Source organism: Nanorana parkeri, unplaced genomic scaffold (genome assembly GCF_000935625.1).
Source record: "Nanorana parkeri isolate BGI_ZX_2015 unplaced genomic scaffold, ASM93562v1 scaffold178, whole genome shotgun sequence".
Taxonomy (NCBI): domain Eukaryota; kingdom Metazoa; phylum Chordata; class Amphibia; order Anura; family Dicroglossidae; genus Nanorana; species Nanorana parkeri.
In genome coordinates this window covers 1,531,970-1,555,029 of record NW_017306446.1, presented here as the reverse complement: position 1 = coordinate 1,555,029, position 23,060 = coordinate 1,531,970, and the positions used below count along the sequence as shown (strand labels likewise).

Here is a 23,060-nt window from a genome sequence, read left to right as displayed (position 1 = left end):
AAATTCGTCCACAAACGAAAATTCGTACAGACTACAGCTAACGAATTTTGACAGAAATTCAGATTCGTTTTCATTCGTCATTTCTGTTATTTGGAAATTCGGATATATCGACTCTCCGAATAACGAAAGTTCGTCCGAAAAACGAATTTTTCGGAAACGGATCACACATGTCTAGTGTTTTTTTTTTTAAGGGGCAGCAAAGGTTGCGTAAGCACATTTCAGCTATTCCGGACCTGTTATTGGACCAAAGAATTGCCTCACATTAGCCTTATTATTTTATGATTATTTAAACAGAAAAACATCAAAATGTCAATCACGCAGCTGGGTGGATCTCAACAGTAATGTCGGGATCCGTCCTGGCTGCGGCGGTCTCAGTATACCGCCAGCTGTAGCTCGCTAGTTTATGTCCTCCCGTGACCATGAGGAGAACTATGTGGAAAAACACTCACACCATAGTTCTCCTTTAATAGACTTCTTGGAGGTCAATCAATAGGTAAAGTCACATCAAAATGACTTTATTTCAGTACAACTGAATTAATAGGACTTAAGAAAAATTGCCTTCTCTATGCGCTGGGACTGCCTTGGGCAATGCTGCCCAATTCAGCCCAACGGGGCTGGTGTGAGGGAGTCCTAATATGCTTGTAAAGCTCATTGCAGTGTTGCGGGCATCTTATCTGTCTAAATATTGATATTAATCTATTTAATTGTATCAAATTATATCAAAAGCTGTATTTCTCCTCTCACTGGCTCAGACTCGGAGGTCACGTATGCATATAAAAAATGCTTAAATGCCATTGTGTGATGAGTAAGGAATTACAATGTATTATAGCCGCCAGTTTTCATTGTGTTCCTTGATTGTCTAAAGATGTTCTAAGGAGGAACTTCTAGACCGAGTGGTCAGGAAATCTACAGTGCATGAATCAGAGGTGAGTACAGCAAGTCGTGTTTGTGGTCATGTGAAAGCCACAGATTTGCAATGTCCAATGCATTGTGGGCACTGCTTGATTGCAGTTCTTATATTAGATGCGTTGAATAGCTGCAAGCTTCTACAGCAGCGCGAAAGTATAGCTAATTATAGATAACTTGCCTACAAACGTTAGGTGGTCATAATAAACTGGCCACTCAGTGTAGTTTGACTGCATTGTGTACTGCATGTGACATGGTGTATAAGTGCAGCTGACTGTATATGAGGCACATGGTAAATGCTAAGCATGCATAACAGTCATTGTTTATATCAATGTGTTCCCATGGACCTTTCACACGCTGTTCCTGGTCTTTTTCCAGATCCGATCCTTTGTGCGTCAAATTTTGGAAGGATTAGATTATTTGCATCATAAAAAAATATTACATCTGGACATCAAGGTGAGTTGCTTCCCTGTCTCTTCCAGTGCATGTGTCGGTTATGCCACTGCAAAAAGCTGCAAGAAAAATATTTTATCTGCATTAGGGAGCCACAGATTGGGGGACATATCACTGTGATATACAGACATTGGAGAAAGAAAATCACTGCACTTCCCATGCAACAATTCTGTGCCACTAATCTTTCTATTAAGTGATCCTTCTTTTCTTACATTTACATATTCCATGAAGGCCTGAGGGCGCTGCAGGGTGAGGGTGGAAAAAACAGGGCATTTGGACAAGTACTTGTACTTGTCAAAATGCCCCGATGTTTGTGCTATGTTTTTTGTTTTTTTTTTCACTTACCTTCGGTGCGGGAGAGCAGCGGCGAGTCAGCGCTGGTCCAGTGGGAGGAGCTCCAGGTGGGGGTCCCAATTTAGCTGGCCGCTGTACAAGTACTTGTCAAAATGCCCTGTTTTGCACCTTGCCTGTGTAGGCAAGAATCCTAGCACCGGCCCTGCATGAAGGATTTGTACTTTGCTTGTGTTATCTCAAGGAGTCTAATTAGCTCTTCCAGTTCCCATCTTGCACTACAGAACACATCCTCCCCTATACTATGAGGGTTAGGAAAGGGTAAGGGGTTCTGTAGCTCAGCCAAAGATAGTGCTGATAACGATCCTTGCCATTTCAGTGTACTAGATGCTGTGTTATCCACATGCATTAGGGCTGAGTGCATTTCTGGCAGTCAACAGAGATTTTTCTGTACTTGTCGGGTCTGTAATGGGTTCAGTCAAGTGGAAATTCGCATTTTGTTTTATTTTGCCCTCACATAGATTTTAAAGAATCCGTTTAACACCGCAGTTGTATTAACATACTGTATATGCCGTCGCTTTTCAGCCAGAAAATATTCTCATGGCGGACATGACCAGCGATCAGATCCGGATCTGTGATTTTGGGAATGCCCAGGAGCTGATTGATGGGGAACCGCAGTACTGCAAACACGGAACGCCTGAGTTTGTGGCCCCAGAGATTGTCAACCAGATGCCGATTTCTGCAGTCTCCGATATTTGGTATGAACAGGCAACGCATACACTGTGCGATACTCTGAAATCCAGCTTCTTCTTATCTCTTTCTGGTTTTGTAATGTTTGTTCTTCCTTCCTTTCCAGGCCAGTCGGGGTCATTGCATATTTATGGTATGTGGATTATATTACTTTCTGTGAAATCCTCTTAATAAAATTGGTAAAATAAGGGCAGACAGGGGAGGGGGTGGGCACAGCGGGCTCTGGATCTAAAGAGGCGGAGCCAGCTGCCAATCAGGGAATGGGATGGATCCTGACAATATTGTTGGGATCTTTCCCAGCTGCAGTGCGTGTGATCAAATTGGCATCTTCTCAATAAAACGATACATGCTTTTCGTTATTGTGTATTGAATCAGGTCACTACATTCTCATACAGTTCTAAGAAAGTCCCTTGTTAAAGCGGACATTTAATCTGCTAATATTTTGCCTTTCCTGGTTCCTTTTATACCCTCATCCACATGCTAATTATATTTTTACATAAAACCTTTCTGTTTTCATTGCACACCTTATTTTAGACCCAGTGATGTTATCTCTGGGTCTCTGTGCTTCTTTATGCAATGCAGGCAGATCGTGGCAGGTGGGAGGGGCCAGCAGGGTGTTGTACACAGCTTCCTGAAAACGTCAGAGCACCCAGCCTCAGTACGCCTCTCAAGAGCTCTCTGGTCTGATTCAAGCAGTGGGCCGGCTCTTGGAAGGAATTATGCAAATATCCAAATGCCTTGATGTGTGGATGTCAGTCTGGAGGAGTGGGTGTTCCTTTTATTTGCATGCAGACCACCTTACATAACACCCACCCATAGGCATGTTTCATCTCTTCAACTGTCCCTTACCTCTTCCAGCAGGGGTGCAGTAATGAAGCAGGCAGCCTGGCAAGTGGTAATGTGACCATGCGCCCGCCTTACTGTATGGATGGGAAGCTGCAGCCGTGCCCCCTCGTAGCTCCCCAGGCACCGATGACTGTGGTTGTTAAATGAGGAATGTAAGTGGTGAGTGCTGCTGCACTCTGTATAGCTGAGCCGGTCACAGAGAGATCTTTGTGATCTTTCCACTGGCCCAGTGACTAAAGACACAGCACCCGCTGTTGCAGTATTGGTGTTGTGCTTGGGGTGATTAGGGTGTGCCCAGGCACGCTCAGCACACCCTGTGCACACGCCTATGCACCCATGTGTGATACTGAGCCTCCATGATTGATAGAACTGAAATCCTATCACTGAAAGGGGTGGGACAGGGACAGGTTTGGGAGGAAAGACGTAGATGATGCACAATGTCCTCCAGCCGGGAAATGAGGCAGGCTGTATCTGATGTGCTGTAGCTCCTAATACACATTGTGGGATGTGTAGAGTGTGATGGATTAGAACCTCTGTCAAGTTTTTATTGCTGTCTGTGTGACAAGATTTCTCCTTCCGTCCTGCCAAGGGGAAACAACAGGAAATGGCAGGAATTCCCATTTTTTTAAAAAATCCAACTTTGGGACATTTGACTCCATTGGTCCTAATCCGTTTTCAATGTCCACATTCACCTGGACAGAGAGTGAGAATAATTCTCCTTAATGGGAACACAAGCAACAAATAGCTGCCCCTAGTCTGCCACTAGATGCTGCTCCAAAAAATTGAGTATTACTGCAAATTATCAAAGCCTTATCATTTCTGAAAAGGATCTAACACTCAATACAACATACAATGTCACTGCATGTATAGAGAATATTTTACTTTGAAGCTGCTGTAATAAGATAAACATCAATAACACACCATATGCCACATACTGTATACTGAATGTATATAACTCCTAAAGCCTCACAGGAGTTTCCCCCTTCGTGGGTGAAAATGATTACACCACGCTGATGAACATCCGAGGATATACGGTGGCGTTTGAAGAAAAGATGTTTGCAGATTTAACTCGAGAAGCGAGAGGATTCCTTATTAAGGTCTTGGGCAACGAGAAGCTGTGAGTATTACCCACCTAAAGTAGCACTCGGGGAGGGAAAACACATCTTTCCAAGCCAGATATTGACATTTCCATGGGTTTATTAAATGTATTTGCAAATCTTTACTTGTAAGATTGACCATGCTACTGGCCATGCTCATGCTCAGTTCTCCCTATTTATGGGGGAGAGTCTGTCTGTACTATGATCATATCAGCATCAGTCTTGTAATAAGGAAGATGGCAACCCTTGGATTCCTAACTAGCACACTATATGGGCAAACATATGCAGACACCTGACCATCACACCTACTGTATGACCAAAAGTATGTTGAGAGCCCACCAAATGATTGAGTTCAGGGCTTTCCGGTGAAGGATACTGTTAATTTTACAGCATACAAAGACATTATAAACATCTGTGGGCTTTCAACCTTGTGGTAACAGTTTGGTGAAGGTCCTTTTATGTTACAGCATGACTGTACCCCTGTGTACAAAGCTAACTCCATAAAGACATGGTCTGATGAGTTTGGGATGGAGGTCCTGATGTCAACCCTACTTAACACCTTTGGTGATGAGTTGGAACACCAACTGCAAGCCAGATCTTCTCATCCAACATCAGTACCTGACCCCACAAATGCTCTTTTAGTTGAATGCACTCAAATTCCCCCAGACACACTCCAAATTCTTGTTGAAAGCCTTCTCAGAAGAGTGTGGACTGTTATATCTGCATAGGGGTATACATACCTGTAATAAATAATACATAAATAACTATATGGTTTTGGAATGGGATGTCCAACAAGCTTATATAGGTGTGTTTGTATTCAAACAATTCTGAGGATTCTGGGAAATCCTTTCTACTAAGGGAATGGGGGACATTGGGGGGCTTTGGGGTATAGTTGGCCTTTAATATCTGGGTTCCATGTAGTCCATCAGTCTTGAAGGTCATATTTGTTGGATTACTATACACATAATGATACTACAATGAGATTATGTACTGAGATATTAACCTTTTCTGTTTCTGTCTGGATTAGGAGACCCAATGCCGAGGAGAGTCTGGTACATCCATGGTTCAAAGTGAGTGTGATTCCTCATTATCATTATCCGCTTTGTGGCATCCAATTTATTCAAACTGAGTCCTTTAAATGTTTAATTATGCCAGAAAAACTCTTATTTTATAATCAGAGTTTCATGCAAGTTCTCCGTTATTACCAATCCAACGCAAAACTTTTTAGGCTAACACAATTTGGACTGCATTATGAAACATCATCAACTGACCCTGCACTCCAGGCAGATATAAAATAATAGCAATGAACACAGTTTTGAATTATTTAAGGAATAAGAATATTTTTAAATTGTAACTAGTGTAAGTACCTGTCTACATATGAGCTTCCTGTAACCTGCACAGCATGACCCAGACTGGAAGAGAGAGGGGCCATACTAGCAGCCAATCAGACTCTGCAGCAGTGACCCTCTGGTCACTCTGCCCTCTACTCCTTTCACTGCTGCAGAGTCTGATCACTCAATGTCCAATCAACAGGCCATGGGTGTGTGTTCTTGACTGCTGGAGTACATTGCATCAGTCAAGAACACACCTTCAGCCTGTTGATTTGACATTGAGTCTTAACGTTGAGAGACGGATACGGGATGCTGATCATGTGACTGCTGTGCCAGCCAATCATATTGAGTAGTGAAGTATGTCACCAGCACACCGTGGTCAAATCTTCAAGAAGTGATCATTTTATTGATACACACACATCTTGTCACATAGCAAAGTTTCAGGGCCACTCAGGGTCCCTTCATCAGGTAGGACTCTACTGCATTGAGCCAATCATATTGGTCACATGATCGGGAGCCCTTCCCGCTGATGTAGATCGTTCACAGTGACAACTCGGTCAATGTCCAGTGAGCGCACTCTTAGCACACACCAGTAGAGCCCCTTGGATGGATATATGTATCAGCCCACCTACTGTACTGCCGCATATACCGTATACATTATGCTATTGAGAAAGGGTTAAATGAAAAACTTTTTCAAAACAACACAGAACTTAGGTGGAAATATTCAAATAAGAAAGCAATACTTTAAAGCAGTGGTTCTCAACCTGTGTAACCTCACGACCCATATTTGTCCTCGATCATAAAGCGGCGACCCAAGTCGCACTGCAATGGAACGCACAGCAGTGTGGGCTGCCGTGCTGTGACAGAGCTCCACCCATACGTGTATTGCTTGTACAGCCAGAATGTGACATCACTCCGGTCCAGGTACCTCTATAGGAAATGCGAGGGAGCTATAAGCATTGCACGTATGGATGGAGCTTCTTCGCGGCCATACCCCCAGCCCACCCCACTTCAAGTTAACACTCGGAGCCTGGCAGCATATTTTGAATGGCTGCTCAGTGTAAGAATGGACAGTGCTGTGCTAGGGGGAGGCTGGGGAGCCTCTCACCTAGAGAAGTGGAAGGCATGCGGCGACCAACTGAACACGCGATCGCGACCCACTTTTGGGTCACGACCCACCAGTTGAGAACCAAGGCTTTAAAGGAAACCTTTACTGAGTCACAATTGTTATAAATGTTGTTGTCATGCTGATCCAGCAGCTTCAGTAAGTGAAGTGGCCCAAAGTAAAAGTGCAGATCTGGGAGTTTGACTTCACCTGGATCTCAGTGAATGCATACTTGTTCAAGGTCAGTGACTGAAAAAACACTGAAGCCACAGACAGTCAGGCAACTAGCATTTTCAGAATGAGTTCAACTATAGCAGCCCTGGTTACAATATATATATATATACACTGTATAGAACAATTAAAGAGACAGAGGTACAAACTTGCTAAATATAATCATAGTTGCGGGTTTTTTTTAAACATTCATACTTACAATTTGTCTTATATGTTATCTGTTCGCAGACTTTGGCAAAAGGAAAAAACATCAGCACGGATCACATTAAATTGTTCCAGTCACGACGCAAGTGGCAGGTCAGTTGTCTGGCTAGTTCTTTTTTTTTAGTTATATATCCTGCTGCATTGAGGAGCACAGGGCCAAAGTGAAAGACTTCCACTGTTGACAGTTCCCAGCCTTTAATTGGACCTGCAGCCAGGTCAGGTTCACGTCAACAGCCTTGATATCATCATATAGGCTTCGCCACCAGGAGCCTCTGGGTCTGTCTCTTCTGCGCTGTCCTTGGGGATTCCAATTGAGCGCCTTTCTACGGATTTAACCTGCCCCCTTTCGTAATGTATGTCCAATCTATCTCCATTTACGCTCTTGGATCAATGTTGCAACCGGTATTCGGTGGCACATATCTATATTAGAGATCCAATTTTGCAGCCACCAGGGATGAATGATGTATCGCAGGCAACAGTATACAAAGACCTGGAGTTTTTGTGTGGGCTCTCCATGTCTCAGTCGCATAAGGCAGCACAGATTTCACATTAGAATTGAACATTCCAATCTTCGTACGAAGACTAATCTGGTTTGAACGCCATATATTACGGAGGCCTGCAAAACCGCCTCTGGCTTTTCTGAACTGTGTGGAGATGTCAATCTAGGTTCCACTGTCCGGCGTAATCTGGCTCCCGAAGTATTGAAAGGTGTCAACTTTTTCAACTTGTTGGCCAGATACAGTGAAGCTGGAGAGGTTTGTTGTATTTACCTCCATCGACTTAGTCTTGGCAACATTAATATTTAGACCCGCAGCTTTCAGTGAGATCGTCGAGCTAGTAACAATGTCAAATACAATGTGGAGAAAATTATGATTGGGAGTCACTTTAACATGACATTAAATTTAAAGAACAATTGTATTTGTATATATGTATATATTAAAATAAAAGAAATGAGAATAGTATCTCTCTACACAGAATTGTCAACTCTCCCTAAGTCCAACACACACTAAAATGTTGGCTGCTGTGAGCCCACCCTTTTATAGAAAGGGGGATGGGTTATCCATTCTTTCACGTTATTGGCTCTTGTGACTCAGGCCTTGTTCACACCGAAACCTTTTCCGTTCCAGAGCGGTAGCTGCTTGCCCTATTTTTTGCGTTTGCAGTGGAACGGATCGCACTCCGGGCAGGGGCGACGTGGAAGCGGTGCCATTGAATTCAATGCACCGCCACACCCCCTCCCGCCCCAAAATGTGGGGGGAAGTTTCTCAGCGATCGCGGTGCGTTCCAGCAGCTACCACTCTGGAACGCACACGCTTTCGGTGTGAACAAGCCCTCAGATAACCAGGCGTAAAGGCAATGCACTGCATTATAGGCTGTTCCTTATTTCTGATGCAACCTTTTCCACTTTTTAGCCCAAAGTTTGTGAACCTATGGAAGCAGCAAACCCCAACTTCATCCCTACCTGCCAGTGCAGCTTTAATATAGCAAAGCAGGATAAACTGCTGTTGTATCATGGAAGATGTATAACCACATTCAGGCCCTAAACATTTAAAGCACAACTCTGGGCAAAGTAGAAAAAAAAAAGCTGCAATGCTCACATTGTCTATGGCCCTCCCTGCAGGATTCCTTTTTGCCACTAGATGGTGGGGTGTCATCACATCACCCTGCATGACGGCGTTGACATCATCATATCAGCGTCACTCTCTACATCATGAAGGACTACCCAGCACCAGAAAAGGGGCAGAGGGCCCTGTGGCCCTGTGAAAAGGAAAAATTAACATACAGGGGGCCTCTAAGTGGGTGGGGAAGGACTTGGTGGAAGGGGGTGGGCCTGGAAGTAGGTTTTAAAATTTGACCATATACGCCTGACTGTTCGATGTATTTATAACCTATGATCAGTAAGATTGTTTTGTTTTTAACAGAATGTATTTTTTTAAATTATATTATTTTATGTTATTATATTTTTTTTATTACATTGGTATGTGAATGCTTACTAATATACATAATATCTGTCAAAAGGAGTGTTATTTCCTTTAAAAAAAAGTTAAGCAAATATTTACTGTGCACCTCATTAAAATGTGTTTATCCTTTGCTTCAACAGCGTTCTCTTATCAGCTACAAGTCCAATATGGTGATGCGGTCTATCCCAGAGCTCCTGCAGGACACCAGCAGCCACTTGTCTATCGCCGTCACTAGAAATAACAAAGAATCCTCTAGCTTATCCTCATCTTCAGATTCTGATGACCTGGAAGAGCTCCCCTATGTACCAATGCCTCTTCAAGTACAGTTTTCTGGTTCTCGAATGTCCCTTAATGAAATCCCAACTGATGAAGATCAACCTTCTCAAAACACAGAAGATGCCATTATTCCAGATCAGGAGAAGGATGAGGATGGAAGAGAAACCGCAAGCAAAGTCACAGAATCAGAAGTCCCACATAGAGAGATTCCAGAGTCTCTGAGCAAGCGAACCAAGGCATCACTTACTAGGAAGAAATCAAATGAAGCTGAAGAGGGTTCTTCTTCTGATGATGAACCTTTGGACAGTCGAAAGGCTGATCAAAAAAGAAAGCCTCTCAGAAAAGGATCCAGCTTGGAGTCTTCAGAGTTACCTGATGAGGAGCTGGTATCAGCACGTAGAGGTGAACTGAGGAGGGGAAGCTCTGCTGACAGTGCACTTTTGCTGAATGTATCAAGTGAAGATTGTGATGAAAGGGATCATTTTGAGAAGGGAATGACTAAAGCTGCCTCCATGGAGCTGCCAACCAGAAACCGTAGCCCTATGAGACGTAAAAAACTGGGATCAGCAGAGGAGGAGTATGCTCAACGATTGGAGTTAATGAGGCAAAGACTTTTGAGGGGTGGTTCAGCAGATGGAAAGCTAAGTGGTCTCAGAGGTCCCCTGATGGAAACACTTTCCATTGATAAAAAACGAGGTGAGCAGATGCCCATGCGCCCCCAAAGAACTGACAATGCGCCTTCATCACCCATCCCAGCCATCAAACTTACCCGTGCCGCTTCCAGTGAGGCAGCGCCAGGAAGAGAAGCATCAGAAGAGAGAGTCTTAAGGAAGACCAGTTCTTTTTCACACTCTGACACAGAGCCGCTTATCCTGCATCGTAGATCTGGTGCACCGCTTGAAATTCCACTTGCTCAAGTGGAAGCACAGCGCTTAAAGGAGTCTCCCTCTCTGTCTGCGCTGACAGATCAGTCACGATTTGATTCCCGTCCTCAGACTCCACGTGAGATTCCATCAAAGCCTGTGACTCCTGAACCAAGCCAACAACAGGCTGAAAGTGTTGATACAGACACTGAGAATCGCAAAGTAGATGACAAAGATAAGTCACCATCTTCGAAGCCTAAGTCTGAAAAAATGCTTCAGGGAGAAAACCTGGAAGCTGTCCTTTCAAAAGTGACTTCATTTGTAGAGGATGGGATTCCCAAAATGGAAATACCAAGCAAACAAGTAGGGCAGCCAACTGAAAAGCCATCCCAGGGAGAGGTAACAATGACTAATGAACTTGATGCAAGAACAACAGAACAACCACCAAATGCTTTGCCAGTAGAGAGTGCACCCCCTTACCAGCTACAAAAGGGGCTTCCTAAAACAGAAGAGAAGTCTGTCTTAGAAAAAACACACACAAAAGAGGTTACATCAGGAAAAATATCTCCCTCTGCTGCTATACATAAAAGTCAACTCTCACCATCCCCAGTTGTTGCACCTCCAAGTCAGCCTGCAGCAACTTCAACTTTGCCAAACCCAGATGCTGTCTCACCAACTTTGAAAAGTTCTTTTCTTTCTCCCTCAACCTCGCCAAAGACAGTCACTTTTACATCTTCTCCACAAGGTCAAGCCATTGGCTTGTCACCTCCAAGTACTGAAGCTCTCTCATCTCCATTGCCAAATCTAACTGTTGGTCCATCTTCCCTGAGAGCTCCAGCTACAATAAAGTCACATTCACCAGGTCCAGCAATATCATCTCCTGGATCAAAGTTAGTAAAGCAACCCCCAAATACATCTGTCTCTGTGCCACCATCTACAGCCACACAGGTGAAAGAGACCCAACAAATGCCAGTAAAAGTCCCAGCACCATCTGTGACAGCAGTTAGAGGGCCATCATCTGTTCTAAAGCCCCAGTCAGAAAGTACTGCATCACCTAAAAAGTCAGCCTATGCAGACATGTTGCAAACACTCTACGTGTCAACATCTGAAGATGCGTCACAAGAACCCATTGAAGAATCAAGGATTTCCTCAACAGGACAAGCTAGGCTTCAAAAGAAGCCTCCAGAAGAAAAGCCAAGTTCCACTCCAGCAGTCAAGATGGATGCAAAGATAACTAAAAAAGATGTAGCAGTACCAGAGCCACCAGCGTTTTCCAAGGTGAAACAACCACCCACTGCTGAAAGTACAGAGAATATCCAATACATCAGTAACATAGATTCAGAAGAAGTGTTTGAAGCCAAATTCAAGAGGAATCGAGAGTCCTCTCTGACTCGGGGATTGAAGATGCTGACCAGGTCTTGGTCAGAAGAAAAGAATTTAGCAGTTGCCCATGCATCACACGAAGAGGAAATGTACAGGCCTAGCCCAGTTGGTGTTCCCCTTGAGTTCCTAGTGCCTGAAGCTCTAGGCTTGGAAGATAGGTCTAGATCTGTTCAGGATCTACGAGATGCAGAAAGAGATCCAAGCTTCATGAGAAGGCTGTCTCAACGCTTCAGGAAGAGTCCAACAACTGAGAGAAAGCAACAGCAAGCAGAGGAAGCAGAGTCACCCTCTTTGCCAGGAAGACGTATTTCCTGGACCTTAGGAAGGGGAAGTACCAAAGACAAGAAAGACACCGAAAGCCTGAAATCAGAGACAGGGTCAATTGAAACTATCTCTGAAGGTGTCTCCAAAGAACAGAAGAAGGCCAGTGAGTCACCCGTGCTGGCAATGAGAAGAAAGATTGGAAACACTGTGGACCGTTTGTCCATGAAGATGAGAAGCCAGTCAGAGGAAAGAAGGGACTCAGAGAGTCAGGATACAAAAGAGGACAGACCTGAGAGGAGAACACCGCTGATGTCTATACTTAGGAGATCAAACTCCGAAGGAGAAAACATACGTAAACTTGGAATACCTCAAAACCAGCTTGCTTCACAGGTTGGGACATCAACTTCCAAAGAGTCTGTCAACTCTGGTCTCAGTATCAAATCAGAAATGGTAGAAAAAGGTGAGTTATGTCTACAGAATATACAGCATGCCATCTAAATACATTGCTTTAGCCCTTGTGTTAATAGGCAAATGCAGCGTGCTTTAAGGTGCATTTAGGTTGTGTTTGAGATACCGCTGAGATCATTTTGGGCCCCTATTACATCTCTCCAGTCCGTTGCAGTGCATTTAGCCCTTTGATGAAGTGTCCTCTATAACAAGACCCACAAATAATATTGAATTATGTTTTAGGTTTTGCTTAACTTCGATTATCATGGTATTTTATTCTAGATGACAGACGATCCAGGTGGGACCGCTGGGGTCTTTCACGCAGTAAGAAAGACAAGATGGTGTCCCAACCAAGTATCCCAGTCAGTTTGGTTCAAGATGATGGCAGCATAGTAGGCAGACAGTACATACGCAATGAATCAGGTAAGAGATTCTTTTTGCTACAAAATGTAGTGTGTGTCGGAAATACTGCAAGACTGGTCTATAATGAAACTGTATTGACCCTTTTTCGCAAAGTATTGACAACCCTGGAGCTGTTTTATACACTGTATAAAATTAAAAATGATGGTTGAATGCCAGTAAAAACCATTGAAACCTATGAAATGAGATAAGCATTGACTTAGCCAACTATTTTTTGACCATATTGGGCAACAGACATACCGTATGCCTATGAAATCCCATTATGCTGACTTTGATTGTTGTATTGTAGTGATGTATCCCTTGTTGAGACCTCTATGCCTGGCCTGTATAAGCAGATATAATCACTGCGGACAATCCTTATCAGACAGCTGAACTCACCAAATACCTTTTCATCCACAAAGTGCTTTATTGTACACAGACAACAGGATACAGCTGAGGAATTAACTGAGGGTACTTTTTTTTTAAAGTACTTTTTATTCAGTTTTGCATATAAAATACATATTAACAACAGTCTCCTACAGCAGTAGGGGTACATACTTAGTTATTAACATCCCATACCCCCACCCTCCATTCCCTCATAACAGAACCCCCCCTCCCTCCCCCACAAACCTTGTGCCAGGTCGTGCCCCAGGACCGAGTGTACCACCAGAGCTAGACATCTCAGTATTTCTCAGTGCCAAAGAAGGTGCGTCCCCAGGCCCCCAATCCCCCACAACTAGGCTGGATGAGCACCTGTATAAATGCAATGAGTTAACAGTCTCCTGTAATGATAGCCCACCCAGTTCTAGGCCAGACAATAAAGGTGTGAAACTATAAGATGATGAGGGATAGTGCAATAGGGTCAACTGCTTACATCATCCTAAGAGTTCTCAAGGTGTCCCAACCCCATCACTTGCTCGTAGTTAGGCTGAAGCAATCCAACCACCCCAAATCTTGTCAAACTTCCCAGGCATCCTCTATTAAGATAGGCCGCCTTGTACAGATATAGGGAGGAATCGACAACACCCCTCAACTCCGACAGAGTAGGAGGGTCTTTTCTCTTCCAGTGGAGGACCACTAGTTTCCTAGCAGAGAATAACAGTATCCCAGTCAGTGTGCGCAGGGCAGTGGTAGGGGCAATTTGCTCAGTGAGCCCCATTAAGCACACTGAGATAGTTTGTGGAACAGGAAGTACTATAACCTGTGAGATGAAGTCAGTTACTAGTTTCCAGTACACCGCAATCCCCGGACAGTCCCAAAAAATGTGACGAAAATCGGCAGGTTGTGCCAAACAGCACCAGCACGAGAGCGTAGTATCACAGTAGATACTCGCAAATCTTGCAGGCGTGTAAAAAACTTGATGCAGGATTTTAAATTGTATAAGCCTGTCCCTGACAGAGACCAGGTGGGAAAAGGGGTAGTCCCACACCTCCTCCCAGTCATCATCGGAGAGATCCGGCACGTCCATTACCCACTTTGGCTTGCAAGGTAGCCTATGGACATGCTCCATGGCTGACAGGGCCTGGTACACCAGCGATAGAGGTTTCCGTATACCCTCCCGCCTAAGCATGGACTCCAGAGGCGAAACCGTAAGGGAACAATGTGGCCCCTCCATCTGCGTCTGGAAGGCATGCCGTAACTGGAAATATCTAAACAGGTAACTGTTTCGAAGCTTAAATTTCTCTTGTAGTTCTGCGAAGTGAACCGGCCAAAGTCAGATCCCCCAATGTCCTAACGCCTCTCACTGGCCAGATGTGAAAGTCAGGAATATCCATAAAATGCTTCGGTCTCGGGTTGTTCCACATGGGAGCGTGTGGCGATAATTGAGCAACGTCCGAGTAAAGGATTTTACACACCTCGTCCCAAGCCCTAAGAGTCGCCTCCATAGGGGCTGTCAGGGGATAGGGCGCCCCCCATTCCCCTATAAATCATCCCTGAAAGAGCTGCATATGACCCCAATATCGCTGCCTCTGTCACCACAGCAGCATCTCCATCCTCCACAGTGAGCCAGCGGTGGGCCACCACAATCTGGCCCGCTAGGTAGTATTTCTTGAGATTAGGCAATGCAAGGCCTCCCTGAGTCCAGGGCTCCTGGAGAAGGCTAAGCTTCACCCGTGGAGTCCTGGAATTCCAAACAAAGGTGGAAAAGAGTCCATGCATTTGTTTAAAAAAGGCATTAGGTACCTGTGTGGGAGCATTGCGTAGGAAGTATAGCAGGACAGGGAGTACCTTCATCTTAATGAGATTAGTGCACCCTTTAAGAGTCAGTGGTAGGTGCATCCACGCCTCCAGCCTGCGCTTAGTGTTCGGTAAAAAGGAAGCATGTTCACTTTATAGTAGTCCCCCACCTCAGCAGTAACTGTGACCCCTAGGTAAGTAATTTTGTCCACCTATTGGAGAGGGAGGTCTGGGTCCGCCTGTTGCTTAGTCAGAGGACTCAATGGTAGGATATGTGACTTTGACCAGTTCATGCGCAACCCGAGAACACAGCAAATTCCTCCAGTACCTCCAGCACTGCCCGCAGAGATGATCCAGCATCAGAAAGAAACAGGATGAGGTCATCCGCGTACAGTGCTAGGCGCTCCTCCACCCCTCCTACCTGGATACCTGCAATATTCGGGGAGGATCTGAGGGACACCGCCAGAGGTTCCATTACCAGAGCGAATAAGGCTGGAGACAATAGGCAACCCTGACGCATGCCCCGCTCCACTGCAAAAGGTGCGGAGAGAGCATGGCCGATCTTCAAAGCCGCCTTGGGTCTATTGTACAGTAAGTCTACCCATTGTTGAAAACGTGGTCCAAAACCCATGGATCGTAGTACTCGGGCCATGAATCCCCAATCCACCGAGTCAAATGTCTTGGCTATGTCCAGGGACACCAACGCTCTGGTGCTCTCCACACTTTGAGATAGATGGATATGGGTAAATACCCGTCGCAGATTGGTGTCCGTGGACTTGCCCGGCATGAACCCTGTCTGGTCAATATTTACCAGTGAGCCTATTACCCCGGACAACCTAGTTGCCAGCACCTTGGTAAGAATTTTGAGGTCCATATTTAGAAGGGCTATGGGTCTGTAAGAGGAACACAGGAGACGGTCCTTGCCAGGTTTTGGGAGAAGCACCACATGTGCATCCCGGAATGAATCCAGGAGCCCACCAGACTCCAGGGCAGATGCATACAGGTCACGAAGCCTGGGAGCCAGTTGCTCCGCATATAATTCATACCATTCCCCGGGTAAGCCGTCCGACCCTGGCGATTTCCCATTGGGAAATCAAGCTATGGCCGCCAGTACCTCAGGAACCGACACATCCGCATCCATAATTCCTCTGTCCACATCGCCCAAAGCCGGCAAGGATAAGCCCCCCAGGAGTCCCTCCAGGTGCTCCGAATCGTATGTTGGGATCCTGGAATATAGGTGCTGGTAGTACGTTTGAAATTCCTGTAGGATGGCCCGAGGCTCGGTAACCCGATCACCCCTCTCACCCAGAATACATGGCATAGTCGTTTGAGTCCTCTGATCCGCCACCAGGAGGGCCAAAAGTCCACCATTTTTGTCACCCCGTTCAAAGAGTGATTCACGGAGTTCCCGCAGGGAGCATCTAGTCATCTCTACGTGATGTAAATTGAGGGCCCTTCGTGCCACTCTCAGCGCCTCCAGAGATGACTCCCCCGGGGAATCCGCGAAAGCCGCTGTACACCCAGACTACACCCTACTTAACTCCTCCAAGGTAGCGTTAAACTCCCCCCGGGAGGCCTTAATGGCCGAAACATATTCCCCCCTCACATTAGCTTTAAAGGCATCCCACACCATATCAGGGGATGCTGTAACTTCATTTACCTCCCAGTACCCGTCCATAGCAAGGACAATATGGGCCGAGACCGCTTCCACGCTCAGCCAGCTCGGAGACAGCCTCCAACATCCAGAACCCCCCGGACCAGGAAGCAGCAGCGAAATAGATAAGGGGACATGGTCTGATAATCCCCCGGGTAGATAGGTAGCCCCGACAACCAGATTAAGTAGATCCCTGTTGCCAAAGGCCATATCTATGCGGGCTGAGGAGCCATGGGTGTGAGAGAGATGAGAGTACGCCCGCTGTCCCGGATTTTTCCATCTCCAGATCTCCTCCAAGCCGGCCGCGTCCGCCCAGGATATCAATTCCAAACCCGCGGGTCTGGCCACATTGGAGGAGTCCAGAGAGGGGTCTAGAATGTTATTGAAGTCCCCCGCTATTAGGACAGGCAAAGGAAGGAAAGCCGCCAATGATGACGGTGTAGAGGATCTGCACATGAAAAGGGGGCGGAACATAAACATTAACAATAGCAAATTGCTTTGCATTCACATTCAGTATTAAAACGAGATACCTGCCCCCAGGATCTATGATGGTATGGATAACAGAACAAGGAAGGGACCTACTAATTAGAATCGACACAACTCTTGCATACACCGAATAAGGGGCATGGTACGTTTTATGTAGCCATGGGCGTCTCAATGACAGAACCTTGCTGCCCGTTAGGTGGGTTTCCTGCAAAAGAATAATGTGTGGGTGCTGTTGTTTTAGGTAATTTAAAATCATGGCCCGTTTAAATTTGTCATTGAGACCCCCTCATATTCCATGACATACTGTAATATCAATACGATCCCTCATAATAACATCTAAGAGACATGTGCGGCCTAGGAAAGCACATTGGACTCATCAGGCCGAGCATATGCATTAAAGGAGAACTAAGGGGTTAAGGCTTTTCCCCATAGTTCTCCTTAGGGTAACGGGAGGACACAAACTAGCGTCCTCCCGTCACCCTAGGCTCAGTATACCGCGAGCTGCAGCTCGCGGTATACTGAGATGCCGCAGTATACCGCGAGCTACTGCTCGCGGTATACTGAGGTGCCGCAGCTGAAGAGGATCCCGACAATTATGTCTGGATCCGCCCAGCTGCGTGACTGACAGCTGTCTCTGCCTATCTAGAGGCAGAGCCAGCTGTACCCGCCCCGTCCGTTCCATCAGTCAGCGCTGGCGGATCAGAGCGGGGAGGGGGAATCCAGTCACTCCCTTGTCACGGCAGAGAGCCGTGACAGGATCGAGAGGGGAGCGAACGCCGGTATGTGTTCGCTCACCTCCCGATCTACTGGGCCGACCTGTGACAGTCTCATTGTCACAGGTCTGCTAGAACTATGAGGTGAGTGACAAGCACTCACCTCATAGTTCTCCTTTGAAGATAACCTCCTCCCTCCGCCCCAAGGACACACATGGCACATTCCCCCCCTTGTAAACAACCCCATAACGTGACAACCTACTTATGCACAAATTTCAGAAAAAAAACAAGTGATGACAGACAATTAAATAAATATTTATTAAATCCAAATTGTTTGTTCCAGTATCAGAGGTAATACTCTTCCCCGCTTTGCTTTAATACTCTTCTCCCTCCTCTCCTTCACCATCACCCTCAACGCTGTCAGTGCCAACCTCTTCGTAATCCTTCTCCAGGGCGGCCATGTCCTCACGAGCCTCGGAGAACTCTCCTTCCTCCATACCCTCACCCACGTACCAGTGCACAAAGGCACGCTTGGCATACATCAGATCGAACTTGTGGTCCAGGCGAGCCCAGGCCTCAGCAATGGCTGTGGTGTTGCTCAACATGCACACGGCACGCTGCACCTTGGCCAGATCTCCACCGGGAACTACAGTTGGTGGCTGGTAGTTGATACCAACCTTGAACCCGGTTGGGCACCAGTCCACAAACTGGATGGTGCGCTTGGTCTTGATGGTGGCGATAGCAGCATTGACATCTTTGGGCACCACATCCCCACGGTACAGCAGGCAGCAAGCCATGTATTTGCCGTGTCTGGGGTCACATTTCACCATCTGGTTGGCTGGCTCAAAGCAAGCATTGGTGATCTCAGACACAGAGAGCTGCTCATGATAAGCTTTCTCTGCAGAGATTACAGGGGCATAGGTGGCTAGGGGGAAGTGGATACGGGGGTAGGGCACCAGGTTGGTCTGGAACTCAGTCAAGTCCACGTTCAGAGCTCCGTCAAACCTGAGGGAAGCGGTGATGGAGGACACGATCTGGCCAATAAGACGGTTCAGGTTGGTGTAGGTTGGACGTTCGATGTCCAGGTTTCTGCGGCAGATGTCATAAATGGCCTCATTGTCCACCATGAAAGCACAGTCTGAGTGCTCTAGTGTGGTGTGGGTGGTGAGGATGGCATTATAGGGCTCAACCACAGCTGTGGAGATCTGAGGAGCTGGGTAGATGGAGAACTCTAGCTTGGACTTCTTGCCGTAGTCAACAGACAGACGTTCCATCAGGAGAGAGGTGAAACCAGAGCCAGTGCCTCCACCAAAACTGTGGAAGATAAGGAATCCCTGGAGGCCGGTGCACTGGTCAGCCTGAGAAAGAAGACACACAGATGTTAGATAACTACCATGCAGCTTCAATAACATTGTGCCCACATTCTGATGCCTCCTAATGTCTCCTAGAGCCCACAACTACAGGATTTCCTTCACTGCCGCTCCACTGAAACTATTCTGAGAGCCAATTAAGACCATGTGTTCTCTTCTGGATTCTACAATTAATATCTAGAAAATGTAACAAGCATAGACTAAAGCTGGCCATTCATGTTAAGATATTGATTGGTACTTTTGGACCTAACTCAAAAGAATGTTGAAGATCGGCTCATCTGTTACGATGTTGTTGCTAAAGCTTTTGAAACTGACCAATCAAAGTCTTACTCTGCACGGCTAGCTTGACATTAGTATGGAGATGAGAACAATTTCAGGAACAGCTTGCCTCCATAATCCTGAAGGAAAATAAGACAACATCAAGAGTTTCAACCTGCTGGCATCCATCCCAGACATGAGCACAGTATCTGGAACTGGCGGGATGTTGTGCTGGGTCTACACTGTACTGCCTCACTCAACTCACTAGTTTGCGGATCCTGTCCAGCACCAGGTCAATGACCTCCTTGCCGATGGTGTAGTGACCTCGGGCATAGTTGTTGGCGGCGTCCTCCTTGCCGGTGATGAGTTGCTCAGGGTGGAAGAGTTGCCGGTAGGTTCCGGTCCTCACCTCATCTGTAGAGATATAACAATAATGGTTGGCATCCAAACTGGAGAGATTTTGGTGACACTTCCTAGTTTCTGATGAACTCTGAAGCATCCCTCAGTCCTAGACCACCATCACCAATCTACTCACCAATCACAGTGGGCTCCAGGTCCACAAAGACAGCGCGGGGAACGTGTTTTCCAGCCCCGGTCTCACTGAAGAAGGTGTTGAAGGAATCGTCTCCTCCTCCGATGGTTTTGTCACTGGGCATCTGTCCGTCCGGCTGGATGCCGTGTTCCAGGCAGTACAACTCCCAGCAGGCATTGCCGATCTGCACTCCGGCCTGGCCAACGTGGACTGAGATGCATTCCCTCTGTGTGGGGAGAAATGGTATATGCATTTAGTATGAGGGTAGGACAGAGTGCAGTCACACACAGTGTCAGGATATATAGAATCACAGAGTGCGGTCACACACAGTTTCAGGATGTATAGACTGGTAGAGTGCAGCGATATAGAGGAATGTAAAGATCGGTAAATTGATCAGTCACACACAGGCATTTGGAATTGGAAAGTGCGGTCATACACAGGGATGCATAGACAGGCAAAGTGCAGTCATACACAGGGATGCATAGACAGGCAAAGTGCGGTCACACACAGTGCATAGACAGGCAGAGTGCGGTCACACACAGTGATGCATAGACAGGCAAAGTGCAGTCACACACAGGGATGCATATACAGGCAGAATGCAGTCACAAACAGGGCTGGATTTCCCACAAGGCCACCCAAGGCCCGGCATTGGGGCAGCAGAGGCGTGGAATTCCTATCTCCCGATGCCCGGGACATGCTGAACCTGGCCTTGGGGCGGCAGAGAGAGTAAACCCGGCCCTGGTCACACACAGGGATGCACAGACAGGCAGAGTGTGGTCACACATTGGGATGTATGGACTGGTAGGGTGCCGTGATATATCGGAATGTAAAGAGCAGCAGGGTGCGGTCACACGCAGGCATTTATAGAATCGCAGAATGTGGTTACACACAGGGATGTACATTGCAGAATGTGATCACACGCAGGGATATACATTGCAGAATGTGATCACACACACACGGATGTACATTGCAGAATGTGATCACACGCAGAGATGTACATTGCAGAATGTGATCACACAAAGGGATGTACATTGCAGAATGTGATCACACACACACACGGATGTACATTGCAGAATGTGATCACACGCAGAGATGTACATTGCAGAATGTGATCACACAAAGGGATGTACATTGCAGAATGTGATCACACACACACACGGATGTACATTGCAGAATGTGATCACACGCAGAGATGTACATTGCAGAATGTGATCACACAAAGGGATGTACATTGCAGAATGTGATCACACACACACACGGATGTACATTGCAGAATGTGATCACACGCAGAGATGTACATTGCAGAATGTGATCACACAAAGGGATGTACAGCATTGCAGGGTGCGGTCACACGCAGGGATGTACAGCATTGCAGGGTGTGATCACACACAGGGATGTGCAGAATTGCAGGGTGTGATCACACACAGGGATGTATAGACATTCAGAAGGTAGTTACACACAGGGATGTACAGCATTGCAGGGTTTGATCACACACAGGGATGTATAGACATTCAGAATGTGGTCACACACAGGGATGTACATTGCAGAATGTGGTTACACACAGGGATGTACATTGCAGAATGTGGTTACACACAGGGATGTACATTGCAGAATGTGGTTACACACAGGGATGTACATTGCAGAATGTGGTTACACACAGGGATGTACATTGCAGAATGTGGTTACACACAGGGATGTATAGACATTCAGAAGGTAATTACACACAGGGATGTACAGAATTGCAGGGTGCGGTCACACACAGGGATGTACAGAATTGCAGGGTGCGGTCACACACAGGGATGTACAGAATTGCAGGGTGCGGTCACACACAGGGATAATGGCAGATGCAGCCACACACTCACCATGATGCTGAATAAAATGGAGCTCTCCGGATCCTGATACGTTAGGTGTTCGGGAAGGAGCAGTCACTGTCTCCTCTCTCTCCTCTCCTCCTTATATATAGGAGGCTGTGACAGCAGAGTCCTTAGTAACAGGAGGGAGGTGGAGGCAGCCTGGGAGTGGCTCCGCAATACACAACACAGCTGTAACCAAGGACAAAAGGAGAGGGAGGACTGGGAGGAAAGAGAGGACAAAAGGATGGAAGACAGAAGGAGGAAAGAGAGGACAGAAGGAGGGAAGAGAGGACAGAAGGAGGGAATAGAGGGACGACAAAGAGGGAAGAGAGGGAGGGCAAGGAAGGAAGAGAGGACAAAAGGAGGGAGATCCGGAGACGCAGAGGGGAGCAAGGTTCAGACTTAGAAGAAGATGAATGAAAAAAGATAATTTCAGGTTTATATGTATATTTGTTTCTATAACCTCAGCTCAGCAATGTCTGTAGCCTTCAGGTGTAAAGAGACACTGAGTCACACAATGACACATAAACGTTATTTAGTTTATTCATTTTAGGAAGAAAACAATAACCAATCTAGCCAATGATAACCGAGATTCCATGAATCTTCACCACTGATACAATGTGTCCTATTTAATAATAAGAACCACCAATCTGATCTCCTCTAATGGTTATTATTACAGAACTCAGAAGTCACCGATCGATTGCGCAATCACAAATAAAGATGAATGACGTCCTCTTGTAAAGGCGACCACACCCCAGTAGAACTTCGTTTGGGGAAAAAAAAATCATTTTCGGAAGTTTGTTTGATTTTCTAATAGTAATGAGGTCAAATCGACGATCGATTTCCACCGCAGCGGTGACGTAAATCGAAGGAGCGGGGTGGAAAATATTTCTCAAATGAACAATATTCTAACAGTGGATGTGATTTTCGTTTGCGAAACTCCATTCATTCCAAAACCGAATGTTAAAATCAATAACATTTCGGATGACATTCGTCTGTCTGTAAAGATGGATTGCAGCCACGTCACTGGTTTCCAGGACAACTGCGGCAGCGAGTCAGTTGTCCTGGAAACCAGTGACGTGGCAGCAATCCATCTTTGCAGACACTGATAGCCTCTAGGTTTCTTTTTTCAGATTTCAGGTGTTTTCTTCTGCTGCCACTGTTCAGTAGTAGTAGTTGCAGAGCACAGGAAGTCAGTGTTACTAACAG

General features: G+C 46.2%; 2 protein-coding genes across 2 annotated transcripts in view; one reads left to right on the top strand and one right to left on the bottom strand.

Moving 5' to 3' along the window:
- Positions 1 to 23,060, top strand: part of SPEG (SPEG complex locus) — a 119,299-nt gene that overhangs the window by 71,236 nt on the left and 25,003 nt on the right. The window contains exons 20-28 of the mRNA XM_018554913.1: positions 866 to 926; positions 1,285 to 1,362; positions 2,236 to 2,408; positions 2,507 to 2,533; positions 4,211 to 4,363; positions 5,371 to 5,413; positions 7,239 to 7,307; positions 9,316 to 12,421; positions 12,691 to 12,831. Coding sequence (XP_018410415.1) covers positions 866 to 926; positions 1,285 to 1,362; positions 2,236 to 2,408; positions 2,507 to 2,533; positions 4,211 to 4,363; positions 5,371 to 5,413; positions 7,239 to 7,307; positions 9,316 to 12,421; positions 12,691 to 12,831 — 3,851 coding nt within the window. The remainder of the gene's footprint in view (positions 1 to 865; positions 927 to 1,284; positions 1,363 to 2,235; positions 2,409 to 2,506; positions 2,534 to 4,210; positions 4,364 to 5,370; positions 5,414 to 7,238; positions 7,308 to 9,315; positions 12,422 to 12,690; positions 12,832 to 23,060) is intronic.
- On the bottom strand, positions 18,213 to 21,875 carry LOC108785785 (tubulin alpha-1A chain-like). Its single transcript, XM_018554932.1, has 4 exons — positions 21,861 to 21,875; positions 20,002 to 20,224; positions 19,732 to 19,880; positions 18,213 to 19,196 (listed from the first exon to the last, which is right to left on the bottom strand). Exons 1-4 carry the CDS (start codon positions 21,861 to 21,863, stop codon positions 18,213 to 18,215), a joined length of 1,359 nt encoding a protein of 452 aa, XP_018410434.1. The 5' UTR covers positions 21,864 to 21,875.